General features: G+C 45.0%; 1 protein-coding gene across 3 annotated transcripts; it reads right to left on the bottom strand.

Moving 5' to 3' along the window:
* Positions 1–209: 209 nt before the first annotated feature.
* On the bottom strand, positions 210–24,231 carry LOC135544398 (dihydropyrimidinase-related protein 2). 3 transcript variants are annotated; one of them, XM_064971966.1, is made up of 14 exons: positions 23,834–24,231; positions 13,990–14,078; positions 13,563–13,747; positions 12,589–12,753; positions 9,775–9,836; positions 8,939–9,019; positions 8,765–8,833; positions 8,516–8,636; positions 8,196–8,352; positions 7,685–7,826; positions 7,313–7,483; positions 6,022–6,201; positions 5,619–5,793; positions 210–5,205 (listed from the first exon to the last, which is right to left on the bottom strand). In XM_064971966.1, the coding sequence occupies exons 1-14, from the start codon at positions 24,089–24,091 to the stop codon at positions 5,114–5,116; spliced, it is 1,947 nt and encodes a 648-aa protein (XP_064828038.1). In that variant the 5' UTR covers positions 24,092–24,231; the 3' UTR covers positions 210–5,113. The 3 variants fall into 3 exon arrangements, with proteins under 3 accessions (XP_064828038.1, XP_064828040.1, XP_064828039.1); XM_064971968.1 differs by lacking the exon at positions 23,834–24,231 and adding an exon at positions 22,713–22,783; XM_064971967.1 differs by lacking the exon at positions 23,834–24,231 and adding an exon at positions 21,872–22,171.
* Positions 24,232–26,210: the final 1,979 nt, after the last annotated feature.

Raw genomic sequence — 26,210 nt, 5'->3', positions numbered from 1 at the left:
CCTTAATACACAGAGCACTAGGGCTAAACTTAAACACTGCCAAATCAAATGTTCCTATGAAACATGATCAGTGGCCATGTGATGTGACCATTAAACAAACTGATATTACCACAGTTGAGGAGAGGATGGAGGGAACGCATTCTACCTCCTAAGGTCAAAAGACAACATTCACTATCACACACACAAAATGCCAGAGGCTGAGCTTTGTTTTATTTTATCCTTTAATTCTTTGAAATCATTGTTTTTACATCACCATCCATGGGATTTGACACTTTCCATAGAGAGCAAGCATCCTCAAAACCCCACAGCCATCAAGACAAACACCATCACACAGTTACTTTCACAATGGGAAGGGGTTAGGTGGAGGGGGGAGGACAGGGGTGCGGGTGGGATTTTAACAGCATTAGCAGCCTCAAACCTAAAGCGCTTCTCTCAATCTGCGTTTCGCTTACATCACATATTAGCGTAGCATAGAAAAATATCCAAGCTGACAGAGCAAGAAGGAGGATTGTGTGCGTCTATGTGTATGCTTTCATGTGTGTTTTTGTATATGGAGGGGACACGATGGCGAGGCCGGCGTTGGCAGCTGGTTTATAATATCTGAGTCAATGCTTTAGGCATTGTGCTCCACCACAGCTGCAGACAGCGCTGGGTGCATGGTACCCACTGGGCACAGACATCTATTCCACGTTGGTTCAGGATCATTTTATTGAAATTACATAGAAACAACGTGGATTCAACCAGTGTGTGCCTAGAGGGTAGATATATGTGGCCGTGTAGAGGAGTTCTGGGTAATTGCTATCATGTGAAGCTTGTGGCGCCCTCTCAATGACACAATTCAGGGCCCACGAATCATGGGTCAGAAGAAGCATGTCGATCCCACCCAACTAGCCATAAGCTTATATACAAATGGTGACACACTGAAACTGGGTGAAGTCTGCAGCAACAGTTCATTTTAGAAAAGAAGGGTAGAGAAGTGTAAGTGTGAGGGTGTGTGTATGTGTGAGAGAGAGGAGGGAGTTCTATAGTCTGCATGGCTTCCATACAGCTAGTCTGCCACGGGCACTATGTTATTCTAATAGCACCAGGTCTGGACGGGTTGCTATGGGTAACTTACGATCTGACAAGCGTTGCCATGACAAACAAAAAGTGAGGCCTGGAGGGCCTCATTGTCAAGGCAATGTGGCAACAATGGAAGAGCCAGAGAGAGAGGAAGAATGGGGTGGAAACAAGCGAAGACATACTTTTAGTCTCAGGAGGACTCATGTACGCCTGGCTGCCAAAATGTATGTGCTTCGGCAGCCCCCTCTTTCCCCCCTCCCCCAAATCAGAGTGAAAAAAGTCCAGTCTATGGGAATAGAGGGATGAATCATTTTAACCCTGCGTCAACCTCTGTTTGAGAGATATGCATTCCAACACTAAGCAAGCAACTAGGAGACTCATGCTGAAAAGATGCCAAAACACCAGAATAGGGTTTTTCATTGGATCGAGAACAACATCTGGAGAATCAACGATTTTAAATATTGTTAGTGATCATAGTAAAAATAATAATGACAACAATAATCATGATAATAATAATCAAAATCATAATGACCATAATATCTCAATGAGAATGATAGAAGAAGAGAGGAGGTAAATGTAGACTAAAGAGATGGTTTGCTCAGCCTTGTACTCTACACATGTGAGGACGAAGACTTGTCCTAGCCCTAATCTCACATGGGAGATTTGACAGTTTTGTTGGAGTATAAGCACTGGAGTGGCCTGAACGCTGCCACCTGAGTGATTGAACACTAACAAGCAGACAGCTCAACACCACCTTCCCTCCCATCCCTGTCTCATCTCATTCCCTGTAGGCAGTGACACTGAAGTGTCAACATTTCATTTCCCTGCTATGGATTCCATAAACACAGATACTGTTACTACCCTGACAGAGACTACCTTTTAAGAGCTTCCTATGAGACCTTAACACGGCCATGAAAACCAAAGTTCCAATGAGCTGGAAGGACATACAGACACCACTTGTTCCGTGAGTGCATGCGTGCAAGTGTGTGTGTCTGTGTGTGCATAACAGTGTGTGTGTCTGTGTGTGCATAACATTGTGTGTGTCTGTGTGTGCATAACAGTGTGTGTGTCTGTGTGTGCATAACAGTGTGTGTGTCTGTGTGTGCATAACAGCGTGTGTGTCTGTGTGTGCATAACAGTGTGTGTGTCTGTGTGTGCATAACAGCATGTGTGTCTGTGTGTGCATAACAGTGTGTGTGTCTGTGTGTGCATAACAGTGTGTGTGTCTGTGTGTGCATAACAGTGTGTGTCTGTCTGTGTGTGCATAACAGTGTGTGTGTCTGTGTGTGCATAACAGTGTGTGTGTCTGTGTGTGCATAACAGTGTGAGTGAGTGTTTTGCTCTGTATTAAGTCATGGAGAGGAAAAGGCGAAGACTGCAGAATGGCAACTTTTAGGCCAAGATCTCACCAACATGCGAGTGAAGGAAGGAAAACAGCTGGAGGACTGCTTTGCCTTAATGAAAACCAGACTGTGCAAAATGAGTGAGAGTGAAGGACCATTACTGTCACTCCAGGTCTGGGCCCAAAGGAGTGGTGCACTGAGACCTGTGTGTGTGTGTGTGTGTGTGTGTGTGTGTGTGTGTGTGTGTGTGTGTGTGTGTGTGTGTGTGTGTGTGTGTGTGTGTGTGTGTGTGTGTGTGTGTGTGTGTGTGTGTGTGTGTGTGTGTGTGTGTGTGTGTGCGTGCGTGCGTGTGTGTGTGTGCGTGCGTGTGTGTGTGTGTGTGTGTGCCCAGACCCTCACAACATAACACTGCACACTAGTTAGAAATACATTACTCCATGTCTACTTTCAAGCTCAAATGAATAGTGTTCAGCCTTAGGCCACTAAGTACAGAATGACACTAAATAGCAGAAACAAGTACGGTTAAAAACCCTAAAACATTGAAACATTTTCAACATATTAAGCATAGATTTTGTTTTACAGGAGCACTACCAGTGGAATACCAAAGAACAAAATCTGGCACCTTTGTATCGGTTAACACTGGCTATTTTACATTTTTATCTTACATCCTTCTCTTACCACAATAAGAATAATAACAAATCAAACTATCAGTACAAATTCTATGGGTTCAGGCACATAAAGAGTTAAAAGGGAAATGGAGTGGATGAATAGAAAAGACCGTGAGTCTTCTAAATGCACTGGTTGGTACTGGGACATTCTAGAACAGTGGGAGGATGCTATCTTACAAGCATTTCACTACACCCGCAATAACATCTGCTAAATATGTGTATGTGACCAATACATGTGATTACCTGCAACACTGTCAATTAAATGGTCTATGGATCTTAAAGATCCCATAACAGTGAGTGGTCACAATACCCTTCAAGCCAGGTATATGGGCAGTGGACACATACTGTACTACAGCGTAGCTGAGTACAAGGAGTGTGGCACCATCTTGCTAAGAGGCTGAATTGAACGAGGCTATGAGAAATTGGGCATTGCCTAGTATTCTCACCAACATCTTTCTTCCTTCCCTTCCACCCAGCTACACTCCTCCCAACATCCTAACTTTGAGTCACATCTCCTCTCATGGAAGTTCAATAATGGCCTCTCCCTGGGAGACAGCGTTCTATTCAACGCCCGCCAACTCCTTCTCCTACTGTACTGGACTTTCCCCGTTTCACAAGCAGCTTTCAAATATGGGGCATGTTTTTTCATTTCATCTAGAATCTAACAAAGCTACGGGAGGGATGACATGAGGTGAGCACCAGTGACAAGTTCCTCTTAGGTTTTCAACACTACAGTGGTTTGACTTATACTAATCTCATGTATCACCGCGTAGCCTGGGGACGAGGACAGCTTACTACCAGCGTGCAGTGATTTTCAAACGATAACAATGGACGGTTTTACAGTCTCATAATCATTTTCCTTATAGCAACAAGCCAATAAATGGTGTCGATCATAGCCAGTGCTGAACTGATCTGAACAGTGTGGGAGATGAAAATCACACTGGAGGGCGAAGCTGTGTAAACAGTAGAGAACAAAGACAAAGCAGACACAGACAGTGAACATATCAATTGAGGAAGGCATATTAGATTCTCCATGTTCACTACACAATTTTAGCGCAACTATTCTAATGTGCCCATAGACGGGTTGGCCGACAACGTAACGAAAGTTATGCGCACGCATCAATGTGACCGGAAGGCGTGCGTTGTTATGATTCTGAACGGACCAATAGCGAGCAACAATGACAGGAAGCTGCCATGTAGGGAATTGTAGGTGGCTCGTTTCAGCTCGTTGAATCTTGATATTGATACCATGTCTTGTTTCAAAGTGTTTTGACTGATGTCATGTCTATGCTAATATGGCTCAAATTCGCTAGCTCGCTAACCTTACAACTGTAACAATGTATTTGAGAGACAAATGCTCATTGTGCAAATGTATTTATGTTTTCAATAAACATTTGGAGACTAAATAGAGTTTACATGTTGTCAATAGTTTAAGCCAACACTGTCTGTTTTGCCTAATAGTTGCACACACGTCGGTTTTGTTACTAAACAACCAACCCGTCTATTATGTGAAGGTAAAACACAAGTACAACATGCTGCCCTTGTGTCTCCATACTTCATTCACCATACATCCAAAATTACAAAAGAGAGACGGAATGCACTTCCTCTATGCAAATGCAACAAGCACCGTCTTGACCTTCTGGCCGTGTTAAAACTGCTCAGTCTAGTCTCACTTCAGCCCTCTATTATAACATGAAAATAAAAAACAAAACTGAATGATACATGGCAGGTAGAAAGTACAGTACAAAACACGAAATAATACAGTCCAAAGTGCTCATATTAGGAGTGTTGTTTTTTCATTTTTTCTTCTTCAAATGAGGCAAATAATTTGTATGTATCTCCTCTAGGGTGGGGCATTTGGGGGTTGGGGTGGAAAGAGTCGGGGAAAGATGTAGGGAGCGTGAGAGGGGTTGAGAGATTGAGGAGGGGAGATTTGGTCAGGCACTGTAGCTAGAGGGTTTGCCTCCTGGTGGAAAGGCCCCTAGTCCCTGATACCCCTCCCCTCAAGCCCTCATTTCCCCTGGTGGCCTATAGGAGTTGTTAACCCAGGTTGGTGATGTTGGCCCTGCCACCGGGTGGCGCCACGATGCGCTGGGTGTTACGTCGAGGAAGGTTGTCATCAACTTGAGCACCTACAAATACAGAAGAGGAGGATGTCAATATCACTGGATTTTCATTGTTATGAAAAGGTTTATCATCAAAGCTATAATAGTGCGCAACTATTATATGACACTGCTGGTCATCTATGAACGTTTGAACATCTTGAGGAACGATCTGGCCTTAATGGCGATGTACTCATTTAATCTCCACCCGGCACAGCCAGAAGAGGACTGGCCGCCCCTCAGAGCCTGGTTCCGATCTAGGTTTCTTTCACCGTGCTTATACATCTGCATTGTTTGCTGTTTGGGGTATTAGGCTGGGTTTCTGTATAAGCACCTTGCTGACATCAAAAGGGCTTCACAAAGACGTTTGATTGATTGAGAAATAATGACTGATACTGTATCTCTAATGAATGGATCCATTGATCCACCCAAGTGCTCCTCACCAGATAGGCTGAACCCTGACTGGTGCAGGTTGCGGACAGGCTGGGCACCAGCTGCTGCCTGCTTGGCTGGAGAGGTCTTGGCAGAAGAGGCAGGAGTCATAGTTTTGGGTGTGAGTGACACCTCACAGACAGGCCCATCATAGAGGCCTCGGGGAACTCCCCTCAGCTCAGCCAGCTGGAAAACAGGGAAGAGGCAGAATAAAGAGTCAAGATCAAACAACCTAAACCTACTGATAGTGGAATGCAACATCCAGCTTGTCAGCAAACAACGTAACATAATACAGGGTATCAACAAAGACTCTAACCCACTCCCCTAGTTACATCAGTAACACTCAAGCTGGTAATAAAAGACAAAAATGCACAACACAGCCCAGAATGACACAGTTCCATAACAGTGCTGTACCCTGCTGCGAGCCCTTATCCTCTTGTAGACGTAGTCGGAGAAGGGCTTCCGGCCCACGAAGCGGCCGCACCCCTCAGTGGTGTGGAGGTTCCCCTCCTCCAGGACCATCTTACCCTGGCTGATCACCACCAGGGGCGCGCCACGCACCTCCACGCCCTCAAATATGTTATACTCCACATTCTGGAAGAGTGATAGGGGGAGAAAGGAGGAGAGGAAATGTGGTATATCATTTTTTCAATCTGACCAATATTTCCATATATCAATCAGCCTCTTATGATTTGTGTGAGTTGATTGGTGTTCAGTACTAGTGTGGCACTAGTGTGCCAGTGGAGCAGTTGTTTTATAGTGGGCCAATGTTCAAATCATTAACAGTTCCCTATGTGTTTTTCAATGGTTAGATAAATGGCAATTGAAAACCCTTCTAGAGAGAGCGTCATTGATGTGCTGGTGAGTTTTTAGTCTCTCCAGACAACAGACCATTGATTAAGCCAGGCAGCGAGGAGCAGAGTGTTACAAGGCAGTTACAACAGGGTGTGTGTAGTGGAGAGTAGTGTGCAGTGTGACCAGTGTGACCTCCTAAAAGCTACTGGCTGACTAGGCAATCTGGTGGGCTTCACAGGGCTTAGAAACAGCATGAGGTCACACGGAGGCTGGACATCCCACCTCACACGGACGAACACACCACTCTCTCTGAATGACCAATTTTCCACATTTAAATGAGTCTATTTCCTGACCAAACAGAAAGAAAGAAACCATAGAACATAGAGAGCTAGAGCAATTAGATTTCAAAAACACATATGCATTACAGACTGGCACATACAGACACACACACAGGCACACGCAGGCACACAGACACGCAGACACGCAGGCACACAGACACACACACACACACACACACACACACACACACACACACACACACACACACACATGCACACACACACACACACACAAACAGTGTGACTTGCCTGCTAACAATCAGAAATGAGATGTTTCAGTACTCTGGCAGAGTTTGAGGATGACATCACTCCCCTGAGTCAACATTAGGCCCACGCCCCAGTGCTGGGGAACCCACCAATCATATGTGGTCAGGAGTAAGATGACCATAAAAAGACCAATATGGAGAGTCGTTTCATAGAACTATTACAATTGAACCTATTATGTTCACTTCAATGTTTAAAGATGAACAATTTATTTTGGGGCATTTTCCCAAAGATCAATCTGTGGTAACATGTAATACATGTGCCTTTCTGACTGTACAGTATTTGTGCGTAGTGTGTGACTGGCTGACCGAGTTGTGGCTCTTGGCTGAGATGATCTTGATGACATCTGGGTCCCAGAGTACCAGGTCAGCGTCAGAGCCCACAGCGATGCGACCCTTACGGGGGTACAGGTTGAAGATCTTAGCAGCGTTGGTGCTGGTGACCGCCACAAACTGGTTCTCATCCATTTTACCTGTCACCTGGATGGGCCAGGTGAAAACAGAGACCAGGCGGTTAACTTTGTGTTGTTAGGACATGTGAGTGTGTAAGGTAAAAATGTGTACAAATACAAATACACATACTGTACACTATATCTACATGTCAGTATGTTCCACTCTAAGTACCGTATGTGAGAATATGTGACTGTATTGTATAGTTTATAGTATGTATTCATCTCTCACCACACACTTGTCCCAGACGAGGGACATTCTCTCCTCAGTGCCGTTGGTACCCTCAGGGATGAGGGTGAAGTCGTCTTTGCCCACGGCACGCTGGGCAGTGCTGAAGGTGCAGTGGGCACTGCCAGTCACCTGCAGGTCCCCACTGGAGAGGAGGGCACAGTGAAAGAGATTAGGATGGGAGAGGAGAGGAGACGTTGAGGAGAGCAAACAGACTGTGACACCTGGGGTCAGATTGGGATGATTGTCCTACTTGATATTGTTACCCTGATAACACTTTACATCATGAATATGGGTATTTGTCCTCATAGTCCAATCCAGTTTTGTTTTTATTGAACCTTTATTCAACCAGGCACGTCAACTAAGAACACATTCTTATTTACAATGACAGCCTGGCAAGAGGCAAAAGGCCTCATCTGAGATTTTTTTTAAACAATCAATGTAAGACGAAACGGACAACCCAGACAGAAGACACAGGCTTGGTAGTGTCAAGGCATTGAGTTAGTGCTCTCACCAGGAGAGCAGGGAGCTGAGATAGTCGGGCGTGGTCGGGTCTGGGCTGAGGGGCGGGGATGTGATGAAGGCGGCGGCCTTGGCCCAGTTCTTGCTCCAATAGTGTGAGCCGTCTGTGCCCAGGCTGGCAGTGATTGGCTCCCCGTACACAACAGTGCCTCCAAGGCCAATCAGAAACATGATGTGATTACAGATGTAAATGATGTTATTGACGCAAACAATATGGTGCCTCTCCCTTCTTTTGGTTCACATGTGTGCATCTTCCCTTCATCTTTCTGTATGTTTTGTATCCTAGCAAACATCCTAGAAACAGTGTCTCACCCTTCTTCCTGGCCTGAGCGATGACATCAGCAGCACTCTTGCTCATCACCTTGGTGATGTAGAGGGGACAATTAGTCTGATTGGCTACTGTCACCGAGCGGTTGACAGCCTCCGCCTCCACCTGAAATAGACACCCAGGGTTCAGAGGTCAAGGTGACCTTGCAAGGACACATTTGGGGAAAAAAAAGGGACAAAAAAGGGAAGATTGAAACAGAAAGAGGGAGGAAGTAAAATGCTGGTGCATCCTACCTCTTCAGGACGGCTCAAGACGTGTCCCTCAGGTCCAGTGATGCCCTGCTCCAGAATACGCCGCTGCTCCTGAATGGAAAAGAACAGGCATATTTTTAAATTGTCCGGTGTTAGGTATAGTAAATCGGGTTTTATAGTCCAGTAAATGGTGTATCGTCAGCCCCAGGTCTTTACCTCAGCCACGATGTCTCCGTTCTCAGCATGGACCTGAGCAATGGCCCCCAGGTCCCGGATCACACTGAACACCTCATAGACCTACAGGAAATAACCATGTCAGCATCATCGGACAACCACAGATGGATCATAGAACAGACACACAGACAAACTTGGCATCTTGTCATGGTTTTGTATGTAAAACTCATACACTCACAGATGCATCAGTGGTAAGAACCAGTTACTGATGCATGGCTGATATATGAGTCTAGTATGAGTCATTGTTTCCCAACAGCCAGAAATGAAATAAAGAGCTATCATCGTTTTCCTTGGGAGACGTGCACAAATTAGAGTATAATGCTCAGGCCTGGGCAGCCTCCATGCATTCCTCAGGCAGCTGCAAAGACCAACACAGGCTGTTTTCAAATGAGCCTCGCGTCCAAGATGAATCTGTTTTTACCAGAGACAGAGACATGGACTGGTGCATTGTTTTATCATCCTTTACACCCTCTGGGGACCCACACAGACATTTATTGCATCAGCCTCCCCATCCACCATCAACCCAGCCCACAGTCCTCAGCCAGAGCAGGCCACGGGAAGCAGCTGGATTTAAGCGCTAGAGTATATGATGTCATACAGTGTAATTTATTAAGCATTCAGTTTCATTTTGCCACATTCCTTTTAATAGTATGGTTTAATGAGGTGCAAAATATATTGAATTCCTTTCATACTATATCCTTAAAGATTATTATAACCGTTAATGATCTTTGTGATGGTAGCGATCCGTTGTGTGTTTCCTGTGAAGCAAACAGGGAGCCAATGTCGAAAAAGCTACCGTGTGATAAAGGAAGTCATACCTGAGAGTCAGTAAGCTGGAAAACATCCTTATAAGCCAGATAGACAAGGAAAGAGTTGACACCTGAGGAAAGAGAGGGCGTGTCAGAGGAAGGTAACAGGGAGTGGGAAAGAGTTGACACATGAAAGAGTTGACAGGGAGTGGGAAAGAGTTGACACATGAGGAAAGAGAGGGCGTGTCAGAGGAAGGTAACAGGGAGTGGGAAAGAGTTGACACATGAGGAAAGAGAGGGCGTGTCAGAGGAAGGTAACAGGGAGTGGGAAAGAGTTGACACGTGAGGAAAGAGAGGGCGTGTCAGAGGAAGGTAACAGGGAGTGGGAAAGAGTTGACACATGAGGAAAAAGGGCGAGAGGAAGGCGTGTCAGAGGAAGGTACAGAGGAGTGGAGTGGGAAAGAGTTGACACGTGAGGAAAAAGGGCGTATCAGAGGAAGGTACGTGTGACACGTGAGGAAAGAGAGGGCGTGTCAGAGGAAGGTAACAGGGAGTGGGAAAGAGTTGACACATGAGGAAAGAGAGGGCGTATCAGAGGACAGAGAGTGGGAAAGAGTTGCCACATGAGGAAAGAGGTATCAGAGGAAGGTACAGGGAGTGGGAAAGAGATGACACATGAGGAAAGAGAGGGCGTGTCAGAGGAAGGTACAGGGAGTGGGAAAGAGTTGACACATGAGGAAAGAGAGGGCGTATCAGAGGAAGGTACAGGGAGTGGGAAAGAGTTGACACATGAGGAAAAAGAGGGCGTGTCAGAGGAAGGTACAGGGAGTGGGAAAGAGTTGACACGTGAGGAAAGAGAGGGCGTGTCAGAGGAAGGTACAGGGAGTGGGAAAGAGTTGACACAGGGCGTGTCAGAGGAAGGTAACAGGGAGTGGGAAAGAGTTGACATGTGAGGAAAGAGAGGGCGTGTCAGAGGAAGGTAACAGGGAGTGGGAAAGAGTTGACGTGTCAGAGGAAAGAAGGTCAGAGGAAGGTAACAGGGAGTGGGAAAGAGTTGACACGTGAGGAAAGAGAGGGCGTGTCAGAGGAAGGTACGTGAGGAAAGGGAGTGGGAAAGAGTTGACACGTGAGGAAAGAGAGGGCGTGTCAGAGGAAGGTAACAGGGAGTGGGAAAGAGTTGACACGTGAGGAAAGAGAGGGCGTGTCAGAGGAAGGTACAGGGAGTGGGAAAGAGTTGACACGAGGAAAGAGAGGGCGTGTCAGAGGAAGGTACAGGGAGTGGGAAAGAGTTGACACATGAGGAAAGAGAGGGCGTGTCAGAGGAAGGTACAGGGAGTGGGAAAGAGTTTACACATGAGGAAAGAGAGGGCGTGTCAGAGGAAGGTGGGAAAGATTTGAGGGCGTGTCACATGAGATGAAAGGAAAGAGAGGGCGTGTCAGAGGAAGGTACAGGGGAGTCAGAGGGGTACAAGTGGGAAAGAGTTGACACGTGAGGAAAGAGAGGGCGTGTCAGAGGAAGGTACAGGGAGTGGGAAAGAGTTGACACATGAGGAAAGAGAGGGCGTGTCAGAGGAAGGTACAGGGAGTGGGAAAGAGTTGACACATGAGGAAAGAGAGGGCGTATCAGAGGAAGGTACAGGGAATGGGAAAGAGTTGACACATGAGGAAAGAGAGGGCGTATCAGAGGAAGGTACAGGGAGTGGGAAAGAGATGACACATGAGGAAAGAGAGGGCGTATCAGAGGAAGGTACAGGGAGTGGGAAAGAGTTGACACATGAGGAAAAAGTATCAGAGGAAGGCGTGGGAAAGAGATCAGAGGTCAGAGGAAGGTACAGGGAGTGGGAAAGAGTTGACACATGAGGAAAAGAGGGCGTGTCAGAGGAAGGTACAGGGAGTGGGAAAGAGTTGACACATAAGGAAAGAGAGGGCGTGTCAGAGGAAGGTACAGGGAGTGGGAAAGAGTTGACACATGAGGAAAGAGAGGGCGTGTCAGAGGAAGGTACAGGGAGTGGGAAAGAGTTGACACATGAGGAAAGAGAGGGCGTGTCAGAAGAAGGTACAGGGAGTGGGAAAGAGTTGACACATAAGGAAAGAGAGGGCGTGTCAGAGGAAGGTACAGGGAGTGGGAAAGAGTTGACACATGAGGAAAAGAGGGCGTATCAGAGGGAGGTACAGGGAGTGGGAAATAGTTGACACATGAGGAAAGAGAGGGCGTGTCAGAGGAAGGTACAGGGAGTGGGAAAGAGTTGACACATGAGGAAAGAGAGGGCGTGTCAGAGGAAGGTACAGGGAGTGGGAAAGAGTTGACACATGAGGAAAGAGGGCGTGTCAGAGGAAGGTACAGGAAGTGGGAAAGAGTTGGCACATGAGGAAAGAGAGGGCGTATCAGAGGAAGGTACAGGGAGTGGGAAAGAGATGACACATGAGGAAAGAGAGGGCGTATCAGAGGAAGGTACAGGGAGTGGGAAAGAGTTGACACATGAGGAAAGAGAGGGCGTATCAGAGGAAGGTACAGGGAGTGGGAAAGAGATGACACATGAGGAAAGAGAGGGCGTGTCAGAGGAAGGTACAGGGAGTGGGAAATAGTTGACACATAAGGAAAGAGAGGGCGTATCAGAGGAAGGTACAGGGAGTGGGAAAGAGTTGACACATGAGGAAAGAGAGGGCGTGTCAGAGGAAGGTAAACAGGGAGTGGGAAAGAGAAACAAAGAGAGACAAAGACACCAATAACGGTTGTAGAAGAAACAGACTGAGACCCAACTAGACTGAACAAACGTACATATTTAAACCAATCTTTGGGAAATGTAACAACCATACACAAAGAGAAAACACAACTAATCTTAACCTACTATAGGATGTCATATGTACTGGGTGTGGCAATACCGTGGTCCTTGACGAGGGCCTCCACCTCCTCCTGAACTCCCTTGTGCCACTCAGTGATGTCCACATGCAGGGAGTAGTCACAACAGGACTTGCTGTCCGCCCACTCACGCCACTGCTCAAAGGCTGACAGCAGGCTGGCCCCGGGTTCCGGAACCACGTGATCAACTAGTGGACACAGACACATACATTTAGTTAGCGAATTGGTCCTAAAATATTCCTTTGTAATGTTGGGGGTGCTTTCAACTATAATTTATTTCACCTTTATTTAACTGGGCAAGTCAGTTAAGAACAAGTTCTTATTTTCAATGACGGCCTAGGAACAGTGGGTGAACTGCCTGTTCAGGGGCAGAACGACAGATTAGTACCTTGTCAGCTCGAGGATTTGAACTTGCAACCTACTAGTCCAACGCTCTAACCACTAGGCGACCCTGCCGCCCCAAGCCTTGCCAAGTAGCTCAGATTAATCGGCTATATCTGGGTCTTGCATCATTTTTTTGTTCTCCATCAGGATGTTCTGTACAGCAACTGTAGGGCTGTGAGATGTGTGAACCATTTACGTAGCTGGTTCTGTGGACTTTGCAGTGCTGTCAGCAGGAGTCAGCATTCTGCATGATAGGACAAAGCTATCCAACTCTCCAGGAGTCTGTGTGACTGCTGAGGAGGGAAGGGGACCTGAACAGATGGCATAGTGCTGAGGCATCTAAACTCTAGGAATGCTTCAGGCAGGCCATGCTATTACTGAGCAATTATGAGGAGAGTGGATAAACGACTTGCAAATGGTTTTGAATGTCTCCCTCATCTACTTTTCACCGCACTCCGCAGCACCTGGTGGCCACGCAAGCCTAACACTCTGTAACGGATGGGTCTTTAAGGGTTCAGGACTTGGCGCTGCCATAGATCGAGCTGGCTCTGCACCCTCCCAATGCCTCGCAAGAGAGGGAAGAGAGAGAGGGTGTCGGTGGTAGTGTACATACTGATCATGGTGGTGCCCCCTGCCAGGGCGGCGCGGGTGCCCTGGTAGAAGTCGTCCACTGAGGTCATGCCCCGGTCGGGCATCTGGAAGCGTGTGTGCACATCGATACCCCCTGGCATAACCATGCGCCCGTGGGCATCGATGATCTTCACCCCACCGGGCACTATCAAGTTCTCGCCAATTTGTCTGAAATCAGAGGAAGAGAGAGAGAGAGAGAGAGAAGAGAGAGAGAGAGAGAAGGAACAGAAACAGAGATATAGATAGTTGTAATAGAGTTATCATTATGACTGCACTTACTCTGTAAACTACTCTGTAAAACCGAACAAGGACCATTGTTAGGTGTAATGAATAATAAAGATGGTTCAGCGATAGTTAACCTCTCGGAGGCAGAGCCAGTGATCCTCAGGAGGTGTTGTTGTGATACTCACTTGATCTGGCCGTCCTCCATGTAGATGTCAGCACAGAAGGATTGGTCATCGTTCACGATCTTCGCCCCTTTGATCAGGAGACGGTCGCTCTAGAAGATAATAAAAAATAATACAACTATTTAGTTAGTAAACACATCCATTTCCTCTTCATTCTCACAGAATTGACACAGTGAAGTAAGAGTTATTTCAGGAAAAGGCTTTAATGCCAGACACCAGAATGTAACACACACAGAATGGCCTGAGACTTTATGTAACCATTTAAAATGAGCTTATGAGGGTGAGTATTGTATTTGGCACCACCACAATACAATCCACTTTCATTACAGGAAGCATCGGCTAGCACTGTGCTATAAACATATTACATCAAAATATAGGATCTTCATTTGTTTATCCTGTTGCAGGAGAACGTGGCGCATTTGAGGTTTAAAAAAAGCTTCTGAAGTTTGTGATTTCCACATTGAAAAATTTCAGACACGGTTTTCCCTTACGAAATATGTATCGTGACCCTATAAAAATGGCCATGAATTAGAATCGACATAATAATTCACATTTACTGTAACTTCAGGATAATGTTTTTCAAATGTAAGATCCTACATCTGCCACCCACACCATGGCCAAAAGATGCAGATGACACCCTCTCTGACATATTGGGCAGTGTAACAACATGTGTCACTGTCACAGCATTAGCTGACGTTCTGCCTATGCTCTGTTGCGTTACACTTATATTAGGCTTTGTCCAAGTGAGTTCTGTGTTGATAAGGAACCACGTGTCCTCCCATAATGATCTAGGCTTTTGTTAAAAGTCTCAGAGAGAGAGAGAGAGAGAGAGCAGAGAGCAGAGCTGTAAGAATTAACATTTTAGTTCAATGCACAGATATGAATCAGCACCAGATTTTGGGTGAAGCTTGTTCAACCATTACAGTGTGTGTGTGAAACAGAGTAAGGGACAGAGTAAGGGACATTAAGTATGTGTTTGGGGAGAGAGAGATAGGAGAGAGGAAGCAGGAGTTAAATAGGAACAAAAGACAGATACACAGCAGGTTGTGGATCGGAGCTCAGCAGCAGCTTTTACAGTCTTAAAGAGAGACTGTGTGAGCAACGCTTCATGCACATCCTAATACAGGGACAAAGTGAATGCGAAGCAGAACTACAGTGTGCTTATTACAGACAGCTGGATACAACATGTCGCGACCAGGAACAAAATCTGGAATATACATCTTCTAATACCTGATACCAACATGGTTCCTAATTAGGGTGAGGAGTGCACTGATGATACATTGGCAAGCAGCAAGCCCGCCTGAGGACACGCCCCTCCGGCATCCTCACCCTGACTGGCTGACAGAATAATGGGCATAATAAGGGAGCAATCAGGATGCAGACCTGGTAATCAATCATCCACGCCTCTGTCTCCAGGCCACTTGTCTCTGTGTGAGACTTAGAGAGGGGGGGACCTGGCCCCCTGGTACCCCCCCCCCCTCCCTGCGATGCCCCAGTGGTGATGGGCTCTTCTCCAAAAGGGGAGTGGCACCATTCTGGTCACAAGCCCTTTAGCATCCTCCACAAACAAAGGCTGCTCTGTTTGAGTTTCAGCAGCAAGCGTGTTTCCCTGCTAGAAACCCTGGCCCCAATCAGAACTGCTTTCCAAAGGGAAACAATACCTCACCCCAAAATGCATTTGGGCTAAAGAATAGAAAACCCCTCTCTGTGACATTGACATCCTTTGGTATATTTTCACCAATAAAGGTGGTTACTTGTTCCCTGCCAGCTAAAAAACATTTTATAAAACGCAGACACATACACAGAAACACACTCTCTTTCAAACCATCCCCCAATGAATGTCTTGTTAGAGATGACTATGTCAGGTCTTGGCACATGCATATAAGCAGTTGTCATTTTTGATGACTCATGTGACAGGAGTGATGAACCCAGTCTATTCTCACATCTATGTGGAGCAGAATGCTGTGCTGCAGGGCCTGGCAAGACTCCATCCTGTTTTGGCAACTATTCACTGAACAACTGAGTCATGTGTTTGACTATCATTACATCATTTTCTGTCGTGCCATTAGATGTGTAAACTGGAAGTCTTTACTGAAATCCATTCATACACACTCTTACAAATATGTGTAAGACAGCCATCATGATATAACAACAATACATTCAGTTTTAGATACTCATACTTGACCAAAAACGGCAAGAAAAGTTACAGGAAAAATGTGGTCCCAAGATAACAACAGTCAAGTGCTTTCAAATTCAATCTGCTGTGGAGTATTTCCGTATATAAATGTGTATGCCTATTCCATGTTTCTTCTTATTTCATCCTACTTAGCGGTTTCTTGTGTTTAACCCCTGTAGGCTTAAGCCTTAGATCGCAATATCTACTAAACTAACATATGGAATTGTTTTAAGATGGTCATAAAATGTATTATTTAGCCATTTGATTCTGAATTGTAGGATCTCTGTAGGTATAAAAATATATATATATACAGTACCAGTCAAAAGTTTGGAAACACCTACTCATTCAAGGGTTTTTCTTAATTTTTACTATTTTTGACATTTTCGACTAATAGTGAAGACATCAAAACAATGAAATAACATGAACGGAATCATGAAGTAACCAAAAAAGTGTGACATAATCACAATATAGGGTCTATTTTAGATTCTTCAAAGTAGCCACCATTTGCCTTGATGACAGATTTGCACACGTTTGATATTCTCTCAACCAGTTTCACCTGGAATGCTTTTCCAACAGTCTTGAAGGTGTTCCCACATATGCTGAGCACTTGTCGGCTGCTTTTCCTTCACTTTGCGGTCCAACTCATCCCAAACCATCTCAATTGGGTTGAGGTCAGGTGATTGTGGAGGCCAGGTCATCTGATGCAGCACCCCATCACTCTCCTTCTTGGTCAAATATCCCTTACACAGCCTGGAGGTGTGTTGGGTCATTGTCCTTCTTAAAAACAAATGATAGTCCTACTAAGCGCAAACCAGATGGGATGGCGTATTACTGCATTTACATTACATTTACATTTAAGTCATTTAGCAGACGCTCTTATCCAGAGCTCACAAAGACATGGCGGTTGGAATCATAAATTAACTCATTTTACGGTCAAATGTCCATTTTATTTAACCAGGCAAGTTTTTCAGTTAAGAACACATTCTTATTCTTATTCAATGACATTTATTTGGGCTGCCTGGGAACTAATGAACTTATCCTCTGCAGCAGGTTAACTGCCTGTTCAGAGGGCAGAACTTGGAAGAAAATTTCAAACAGATTTTTGTACCTTAAAGTTGATGGACTGGTTTCTCTTTGCTTACTTGGGCCATAATATTTGAACTTCTGTATACAACCTTCCTGATTGGTTACTAAGGAAAGTCCTTTTAACGTATACCTGTTAATTGAAATGAATTCTGAAAACCACTAGGCATCAAGGCAAAGAGAATGCCTGCCGTCCAAGAGGGCTACATTGATTAAAACTATGTGTTATTTCATAGTTTTGATGTTTTCACTACTACCCTACTATATAGAAAATAGTAAAAATCAAGAAAACCCCTGGAATGAGTAGCTGTGTCAAAATGTTTCACTGGTGCTGTATATTTGAAGATGCATTTGCAGGTCAGAGAAAGTCCCCATTTGCTTGGCCTGTGACGGCCATCAGCATCATGCCGTGGGAGAGCATCGTTTTGATTTTACTGGACCTGAGCCAAACATGACAGTGACCTTCCCTGGATAAGAACCAGTTCCAGACACACACAAAGAGGATGTGGACAGGGTTTCAACAACAACAAATGATCAACTCAACTTAGACAAATAATATGCCTATGGTTGTTGGTCAATGTTCATTAATCATCTCTGACCAACTAATACAGCCCATACATCTTTGTTAACAAAAATACCTTAATAATAACTGATTCAATTGAGATTTAAGTGTATAATCAAGTTTTCAAAATGTCCCTATGGTCAAAATCAGATCTGAACCAATAACAAGCCCAGCAGCAGACAAGAGCCTGGATTGGTTAGACTTACTGTATATCAGAGAGATAGACTGAGTGAGGTAGCATTCATTAGTCCTCTTTCCACAGTGTGTGGAAGATCAATCCAGTGCATCATGTGATAGAGGGCTTGGATTAAAACTATACTGATGCCTAAATAAAGCTGTATCAGCAAATTTGAACATTAAACCATAAGGCAAAGGCGTTCATCTACTGAGCCTGAGCAGCCTTCCAAGATCAAAGACTAATGCTGTCAAATGAGGTAACCAGGCAACAGCATGTGTTGTTCTCTCCCAGCGGAAAACTCCCAGGAAACATGTGCTACAGCTGGGGTGGAGAAGCATCAAGCATGCCGATTCATCTAAATCACAGCCACTGATCCAACAGTTTGTTTCCAGTGGAGGGGAGACCTGAACACCGCCCTCAGACCCCGTCAGCTCTATGTCTCTTGGACCTGGAATTGCTGATGGGGTGGCAGTCTGGTTTAAGACACGTAGACTATGACTGTTACTGTACTCTTAATCTCACCGCACAGACGCTCTGATTTAGAAGTATGGATTTTGTGGAGCCAACAATCTGACTAAAGAAGTACTGTGTAGCGGCCGCCGGATCCTCTTAAAGAAAAAGGAAACATTGCTTGTCAGGAAGCAATCCCAGGTTGCACTGGGGCACCATAAGGCTGAGGTATGCGTGCATCCCAGTTGCTTTCCTTCCCCTATCTTCCTGTGCCCAGCTGGTGAAGTGGACATAAATACATGCTACCTCACACTGGAGGGTTTATGAATGGGGACATCCTGGATTATATTTTCCAGCATATATGGCAGGTGGCCGGTGGCCCTTAGAACCAAGAGTGTGCCTTGTGTAATGTGTGAACATGGAATGCCCCGGGCCACAGTGCATTGTGGGATTACTGTAGGAAAATAGCAGGCTGGAGATGAGCAGTGCCAGGCTGGACTGTCTTTAGTAAGAGAGACTGATAGAACAGGAAGAGGCAGGGTCTTCTGGGTAAAAAGGCATCCACGGCAGCCTGCACTGACTCCTGAATTCTTGACCCCAGAGCCTGGGAACCACAAGAAGACCTCTCTCAGTAAAAGTATCCATGACCGTGTCAATCCTGCAATAAAGTCCATCATCTTTATACAGGAGCCCTTTCAATCCTACTCTTGAATAAAAAATACATCTAAAAAATCTATTTATGTTTCCTTCTTTTTCAACTGTAACTTTGAGTGTGTCTGACTGTAAATTCAAATAATCTTATTCATGGAGGAATTGAATGAGTCATCTTTTGAAGGCAGTCCCAGGTGGTGATTTTAGGATGAGATTCATATTTTATGAGGCCCTGAGGTGTGCTGCTCCCCAGTCTGCCTCTCTCTGCAGTCTGCAGCTGACCACTCCAGCTGATGACCACAGCCTCATACTGCAGCCTGCCTGCTGTCCTTTGTTAGGCCTTTGACTTTCCAATCTGTGTGTGTGTGTGTGTGTGTGTGTGTGCGTGTGTGTGTGTGTGTGTGTGTGTGTGTGTGTGTGTGTGTGTGTGTGTAAAAACAACGACAAAATTGGATTAACTTGCAATACAGAAAGTAGCATCCATCCTTTGTGTGTATCGTGTGTGTTTGGTTTTACAGTGAATTGTTTAGTACGTTAGATTTACCTTACTTTGTTCTTACTCTGTCTCTTTCCCTGGTCCAGAGTATACATTCTATATCTGTTTAGAGTTAGCTTGATCACTGTTGGGGCTACTATGGCTCCTACTCCTCTGATTTAACACTTAGGCTCATCATGGAGTCTACTCCAGAACTGGATGAAGACAGAGCCCGGAGCAAGAAGATGAGAATGAATGAAAGAGCTTCTCTTTGACTGTGCACACAGCTGATATACAAACGCAAACACATTCATACACATGGTCATCAATCTACCTTGAAACAGTTGATATGACAGTCAATTAGACCCAGTGACACGCCCTGGCCACTGGTCCTGGGACCGATGGCTATGTTCTGGGTAAATTAATGAAATAAACAAGGACAGTGACGACCTGGATAAGCAGCAGATTGTTGGATTATAAGGGGATTGTGTGGTTCCATAAGTGTGTGTGACTGAGGCTGTCTCTAAGACAGACAGACAACACACAGTGTGCTCATTGCTCCCTGCCACAGGGGTGTGGCACAGTAACACACACTGCGGCTGTGCGTGTGTGTGTGTCTGGACGTGTTTAACTATACTTGTAGGGACCAGAAGTCCCCACAAGAATAGTAAACAAACAACAATTTGACCAACTCGGGACATGTTGCTAGTCCCCACAATATCAAATGCTATTTCTAGGGGGTTTGGGGTGAAAGTTAGAATTAATTATAATTCAATTTAGGGGGTTAGTTTTATGGTTAGGGTTGGGAGCCAGGGTTAGGGTTAAGGTTAGGTTAAGGTTATGGTAAGAGTACGGGTTAGGAGTTAGGGAAAATAGGATTTTGAATGGGACTGAATTGTGTCCCCCCACAAGGTTAGTTATACAAGACTGTGTGTGTGCATGTGTGAATAGATCATTAGTGAGTTAGGCCTGGCCTGTTCCCTTCACTGAGTAATGCAGTATCCACATGAGCAGGGTGTAGGATATGGCAGGAGTTTAGGGCAAACCTGCTCCAGTTGTGTCAGACTCAGCCAGCAGGACAGCTTGCTGGAGTAACCCACCAGGATGCCAGCCAAAGCCCCTTTCAAAGTGCTTTCTTTGTCCACACCAAAGCTCATGCACACACAATGAGGAGAGGCGCTCTACCCCCCAAAAGCTTAGACTGTTAAAGATCTTTCTTTAGGTCATATTTTCGATGAAAGGGTAGGTTTTATGACATGTGGGCCTACGTCTTTTATAAGGATGTATGCAGGTATGGGATCATTGCAGTGGGGTGGGGAACCATGAGGGTCAGTAGTTTATTGTGACCATGAGGAGTTCATAGACCAGTACAGTTTAGTAGAGACGAAAACATATTAATGATCCAGTTCAGCGAAATCAATATGGAAAGACCGTAGTCTATAGTTGTTTCCCCTTTCCCTTCATTGCTGTGGAAGCTAAGAGACGAGGACGGAAATTGGAGCTACTGCCGCCCCTCTCCCATTCTTCTTCTCTTTCCATTATCCTATAGGCCTACCGCCATTCTCTCTTCGCCATGATTTCTCCCGGCTCCCGGGAATAACCTGGGGGGAAAGACAGGGCTGCCTCACCCAAACCACACAAAATCCGTCACCAATAACGGCCTGCATTCCCTAAACCCGCCTTTAAATAAAACATTTAACCGAATTAACCGAGTTTGCATTGTCCAGAAAAGCGAACCCGACATTGCAGCGGATGGGCGGTTGCGAGAAAACTATTGCATTTGCTCCACTCGTTGGCTTGCAGTGATAACCGGCCAGACACCGTTCTCTAACAAAGAACATCGGCGTGGAAATGTAATAACGCGCGACCGTGAAACCTCAGCAGTGCGCTGACTGCCTTTTATGCGTGAAAATGATTCACGGACAACATGGATTTCAATGATAGTTTTACAATAGCCATGTGATATAGCTTATTCAAACGTGGACAGTCAACCACAGGCTTACATGTTGTCAAATAAAGACAATTGAAATAATTCCTTGAAATAGACGCTCTGAAAGATCACGTGTGTTGACCCGATTTTATTTATAGGCACCTTATTAAAGGCCTATAACCAAGAGCTCGTGCAGAAATTATTTCACAGCTGATGCAAACAGGTCCTTCACCTCTGAGCTGTAGGTCTACCCGAGAGAGCATTCAACTACGGACCACATGCCTAATTTCACTGGTGAGTGGCGAATGTTGTAGGTTAATTAGTTACATGCACAATGTTCATTTCGTTCAATGGAATGAATACATGTTTTCCTAACTCACTGTAATGCGGGGAATGTTCTTCTTGCCCTGATAGCCTTGCCCAGACATCTTCGCTGTTCTGTTCTTGCTGCACTTAGTGGACCGCTATCAATTGAATGGATGTTCAGAATACCGAGGCGCGCCGGGTGGATAAGGCCGGTGTGGAATCGGCAGAAAAAATATAGCAGCAAAGAGTGGGTACAATTCCAAAAGGAGTCGTGCGTCCTAAAGGGGGAGGCCACCGCTCGCAGAATCTAGGAAAAGAATCGCAGCTCCAGATCACGTCTTCTCTCCTGTTCTCCGCCGATGCACCAAACCTTGCCAGACCGACTCAGACACAGAGGAAGGGAGGGAGGGAGGGACATATACTCTGGACGAAGCCCAACGTGCATGCGCAGAACCCCGCCCTGATCCATTGAGAAGTCAGGCACTATGCCATTTCTAGTACAGTAGTAGGCTCCAGCTAGCTACACCACTACTGCCTGCCCTGGATATAAATTCATGTCATCGTTGAAGAATCTGGCGTAAGAACGTCATCATAACCACACAAAAAGCATAGATCAACAATACAAAGAGATATACTGGGGCGGCAGGTATCCTAGTGGTTAGCGCGTTGGGCCAGTAGCCCGAAAGGATGCTACATCGAATCCCCGAGCTGACAAAGTAAAAATATGTTGTTCTGCCCCTAAACAAGGCAGGTAACCCACTGTTCCTATGCCATCGACTTTTCTGGTTAAATATTTAAAAAAATACTTCTAAGGTATATAAAACATTATATAAATGTATGGAAAAGTATCAGATTGTGAGAAATTAGTACATTAGACGACTCAAGAAATGTACATTAGCTTTTTTTCCCACCGACCTATAGCCTACACCCATTGCAGAGGGACCCTATGGAACATCAATCTCGGCCAGCTCACAACAGGAACTACTCCCTCTGATGGCTACTCCACCCAGCATAGCACAGGAAGTAATGGCCCATCACAGAGCCTGATGGGGAATGTAGGCAAACTTCACCTGATAATGTCCCGTCTGTTGAAAGGTGATTTGAAGGCTCACTGTGTGCTATCCTTGCTCTGGATTTGCTTTCCCTATAGCCAATGATCCATACCTCAATAACATTAAATAGCCTATGAAGCCTTATCCTCTAGGCCTGGTAGGTAATGGCTAAATAACCAAGTAATTTTATGCAACTGGTAGTTTATGTTGCAACCCAGTATCCTACAAAATCCCCGGAGAGGGTGCCGATACTGAAGGTACCAGATTACGTGTGGACCAGGCGAAATGTGGAAGCTATACCATCTGCAGGGACCAGATCTCGTTTGGAACTGGCGAAATGTATAAACTATACCAGTTGACCATGCGCGGTGCTGTTTCACCCATTTCAACCATTTTGTAGACAGGCCCATTGTTCTGTTTTTAAATTATTAGGTTAAAATAATTCCCTGATCGATTGTAATTGATGATGGTAATAATATAAATAATATAATATTTAGGTCGTTTTTACTCTGCTGTTGTCTGAATATTTTTATTAGGCTAGAATTTATTTTAAAATGAGCAGTAAACATGTTGAGGCTTATTCACACTGGGAGATGTATTTTTGTAAGTGTATATTTTGTATCTGCAATTTGGTGTAATATAAATGTTTTATTAACCAGGTTTGTGTCAATTTTTCCTAATTTAGAATAATGGTTGTCACGTTTCAAACGCAGTAATTCAAGAGGTCGGCATAATTAATTGCCCTGGCATTGATTGATTGAGTAAAGGCAATAGCTAAATGGTTTGGAAAGCGACTTGACATTTTTTTTACCGATTGGGAAGTTTCTAGAGATCCCAGTGAACTCCTTTCTGCATGACTGTGTCGATTTATTGCTTTATCTGTGGGAGCCAGACAGACAGACATATATAGAAGAAGGAAAGAAATTCATGTATTTTATTTCATTTCATCCAAGGTGACAAAGCACAAAAATCTTTAGCTCTTACCCTGTCATCCAGGTTTTGCAGGGCTGATTTTCCTCTGCTCTCCCGTATCTCGACCCTTGGCTGGGAGATGTCCGTCTGCCTGTCAATGACCTGTCCGTCACTCCTTCTACTGCCCCCCGGCAGTGACTGGAAATCCAACGTCTTGCTGTCGCCAGATCCTTCAACTGGACAGAACATGCCACAGAATTTCTGTCGTGGCATGGGGCTACCCGAGCCCATGTTCTTGAAGAAGGCAGGGACTTCCCCGGTAGTCGACATGATTGCACAGCGGGGTTGATGAGTTCTGATCCTTTGAAGCGCTGCTTGCGAATTGCGAACCCTAAGCTTGGACAGCCACCGCCTTGCCGGTTGATAGCGCAGGTGGTCGTCCCTGAACGGTATCAGTGCTGGATGAAAATACTCTTTCTGTCCTCAGTGCGAAAGGGAAGAATATCATACATCATAATTTAATAGGAAAGGTGCGACATTATTTTATCTGTAAAATCGAAAATAGCTAATTATTTGCTAATGCAAGTCCAAGTATTTCCTTAGCTAATCTCAAGCAATTACACAGAGATGCACCAAATGTACACTATATCCTATCATTTTCTATACCCATACGATTTTGATACCAAATGTAATCTCTTGCACTCACATAATTGCTTTCTCATGTAAATAGAAAATACTGTATAACACACAGCCTAAATGCAAAACATGAATAAATGATCCAGTAACTTGCCCATCCTAGTAACCTAATTCCCATCCCAATGCGCAATGAATGAATGAGGTTGAGATATGCTGAGAAGATTTACCTTGAAGATGCGAGCAAACTCCAGTGTCTGGTAAATGGTGCTCAGATATAGCTGGAGGATATCAGAGCCGTCTGTCCGGAAGTAATGCCCAAAAATGAACAGTGCACTCACTAGCATAGGACAGACAATGCTTTCTTAATCAAATGTAGCTCATCTGTTGCCCCAATCGATTAAGAGTAGCCTACTACTTAGAGGGGTATGACGTCAATCAAAAGCCTCAAACACTGGTCTGGTCTTAATGTGATTTGCACCGGAGAGGTAGTGAGAAAACTACGTCAATAAATGTAACTATTGGGTTAAATTGTGGCCAACTGAAAACTTCGAATCTTCAGAATGGGGTCAAAATGCAGTCAGAGCACCTCTGACTTTTCCACGTCACACCCCGCTCAACAATGAAGGGCGCTGTCCCTTCAGCACCATCCCATCCACATGTGTGACTGGGCAAGTCTTCTGCACAAGTGGCGCTGAGAGCTCTGGCAGCAGTTGTTCATGTTCTGAATTCTTCCTCGCTTGCTCACACGTGGAAAAAAACATGACTCAACTATATTCTGAAAAAGAATTGCGTTTTAACGTTTATATATTTTCCTCAGTATCACAAAATTAGACTTTTTTTATATCAGTGTCCACTGATATTTCTTATATAAATGAATGCAGATTGTATAGGCCTATGTTTAGTTACATGATGATCATAAGTTCTCATGGGCATTTATGCATACTTGTACATTTGATGACATTAAATTGTATTTTTTAGATTACATAACATGTTATACATGGTTTCTTGTAACAGCATTATGACAAAAGCTCGATCAGGCAGTATCACACATGATAATAGCGTTCAGCAGAGTCAGAACACAGTTTGCCCATCTTGGAAGGACACAAGGCCATTTTGTTCTCCTGTCAAGACAGACAGAGCCAAGGCCTAGTTTCCATAACAACATAGTACAAACTGGCCCGGCTGCTCTCCAGGGGGGACATCGGGGCCCATGTCTGGGTGAGCATTAGGGTTGTCTAGGAAAGGGCAGAATGGAAGAGAGGTGTGGATGATTGGATGTCAAAGAGGAGTTTTTATGTCCAAATGCAAACAATAAAAATATGTCCACACAACCACACCCAACAATCAAGAGTAGTGAGTAGTGAGAGGCCTGTTACTGTGGTGGCCTTTCATACTTACATACAACACTCTGTAGTAAAGAGGGAAGAGGGAGGGACTTGGATAATAAGAGAGAAAAGTGGGCAGTTTGACAAAAAACTGAAGGGGCCCCATGTCTGACCTCTGGGTATTCCACCAGCATATGGAGGGTATGGTCCTGGCATTACGAAAACAGATGGTGTTCAAGGAATCGTAAATCCATATTTTATACACTGTGGCTTCTGTTACACTGCCACAGATAACACATATCTTAACATCCCCCAATGGATAGAGAATGTGTTTCTGTGTCTGGATTAACAGGTAGTGCACAGCAATGATCACTGTTTTCTGTGGTAACAGAAACACACACAAATAAACATTATGTTGCTCTCCATTCCTCCTCCTACCCCATCCCATCTCCTCCTCCTACACAATCCCCATATGGAACCTCAGAACA

This window comes from Oncorhynchus masou, chromosome 8 (assembly GCF_036934945.1).
Source record: "Oncorhynchus masou masou isolate Uvic2021 chromosome 8, UVic_Omas_1.1, whole genome shotgun sequence".
Taxonomy (NCBI): domain Eukaryota; kingdom Metazoa; phylum Chordata; class Actinopteri; order Salmoniformes; family Salmonidae; genus Oncorhynchus; species Oncorhynchus masou.
Note: the sequence above shows the minus strand (reverse complement) of the source record. Positions and strands in the feature narration are given on the sequence as shown.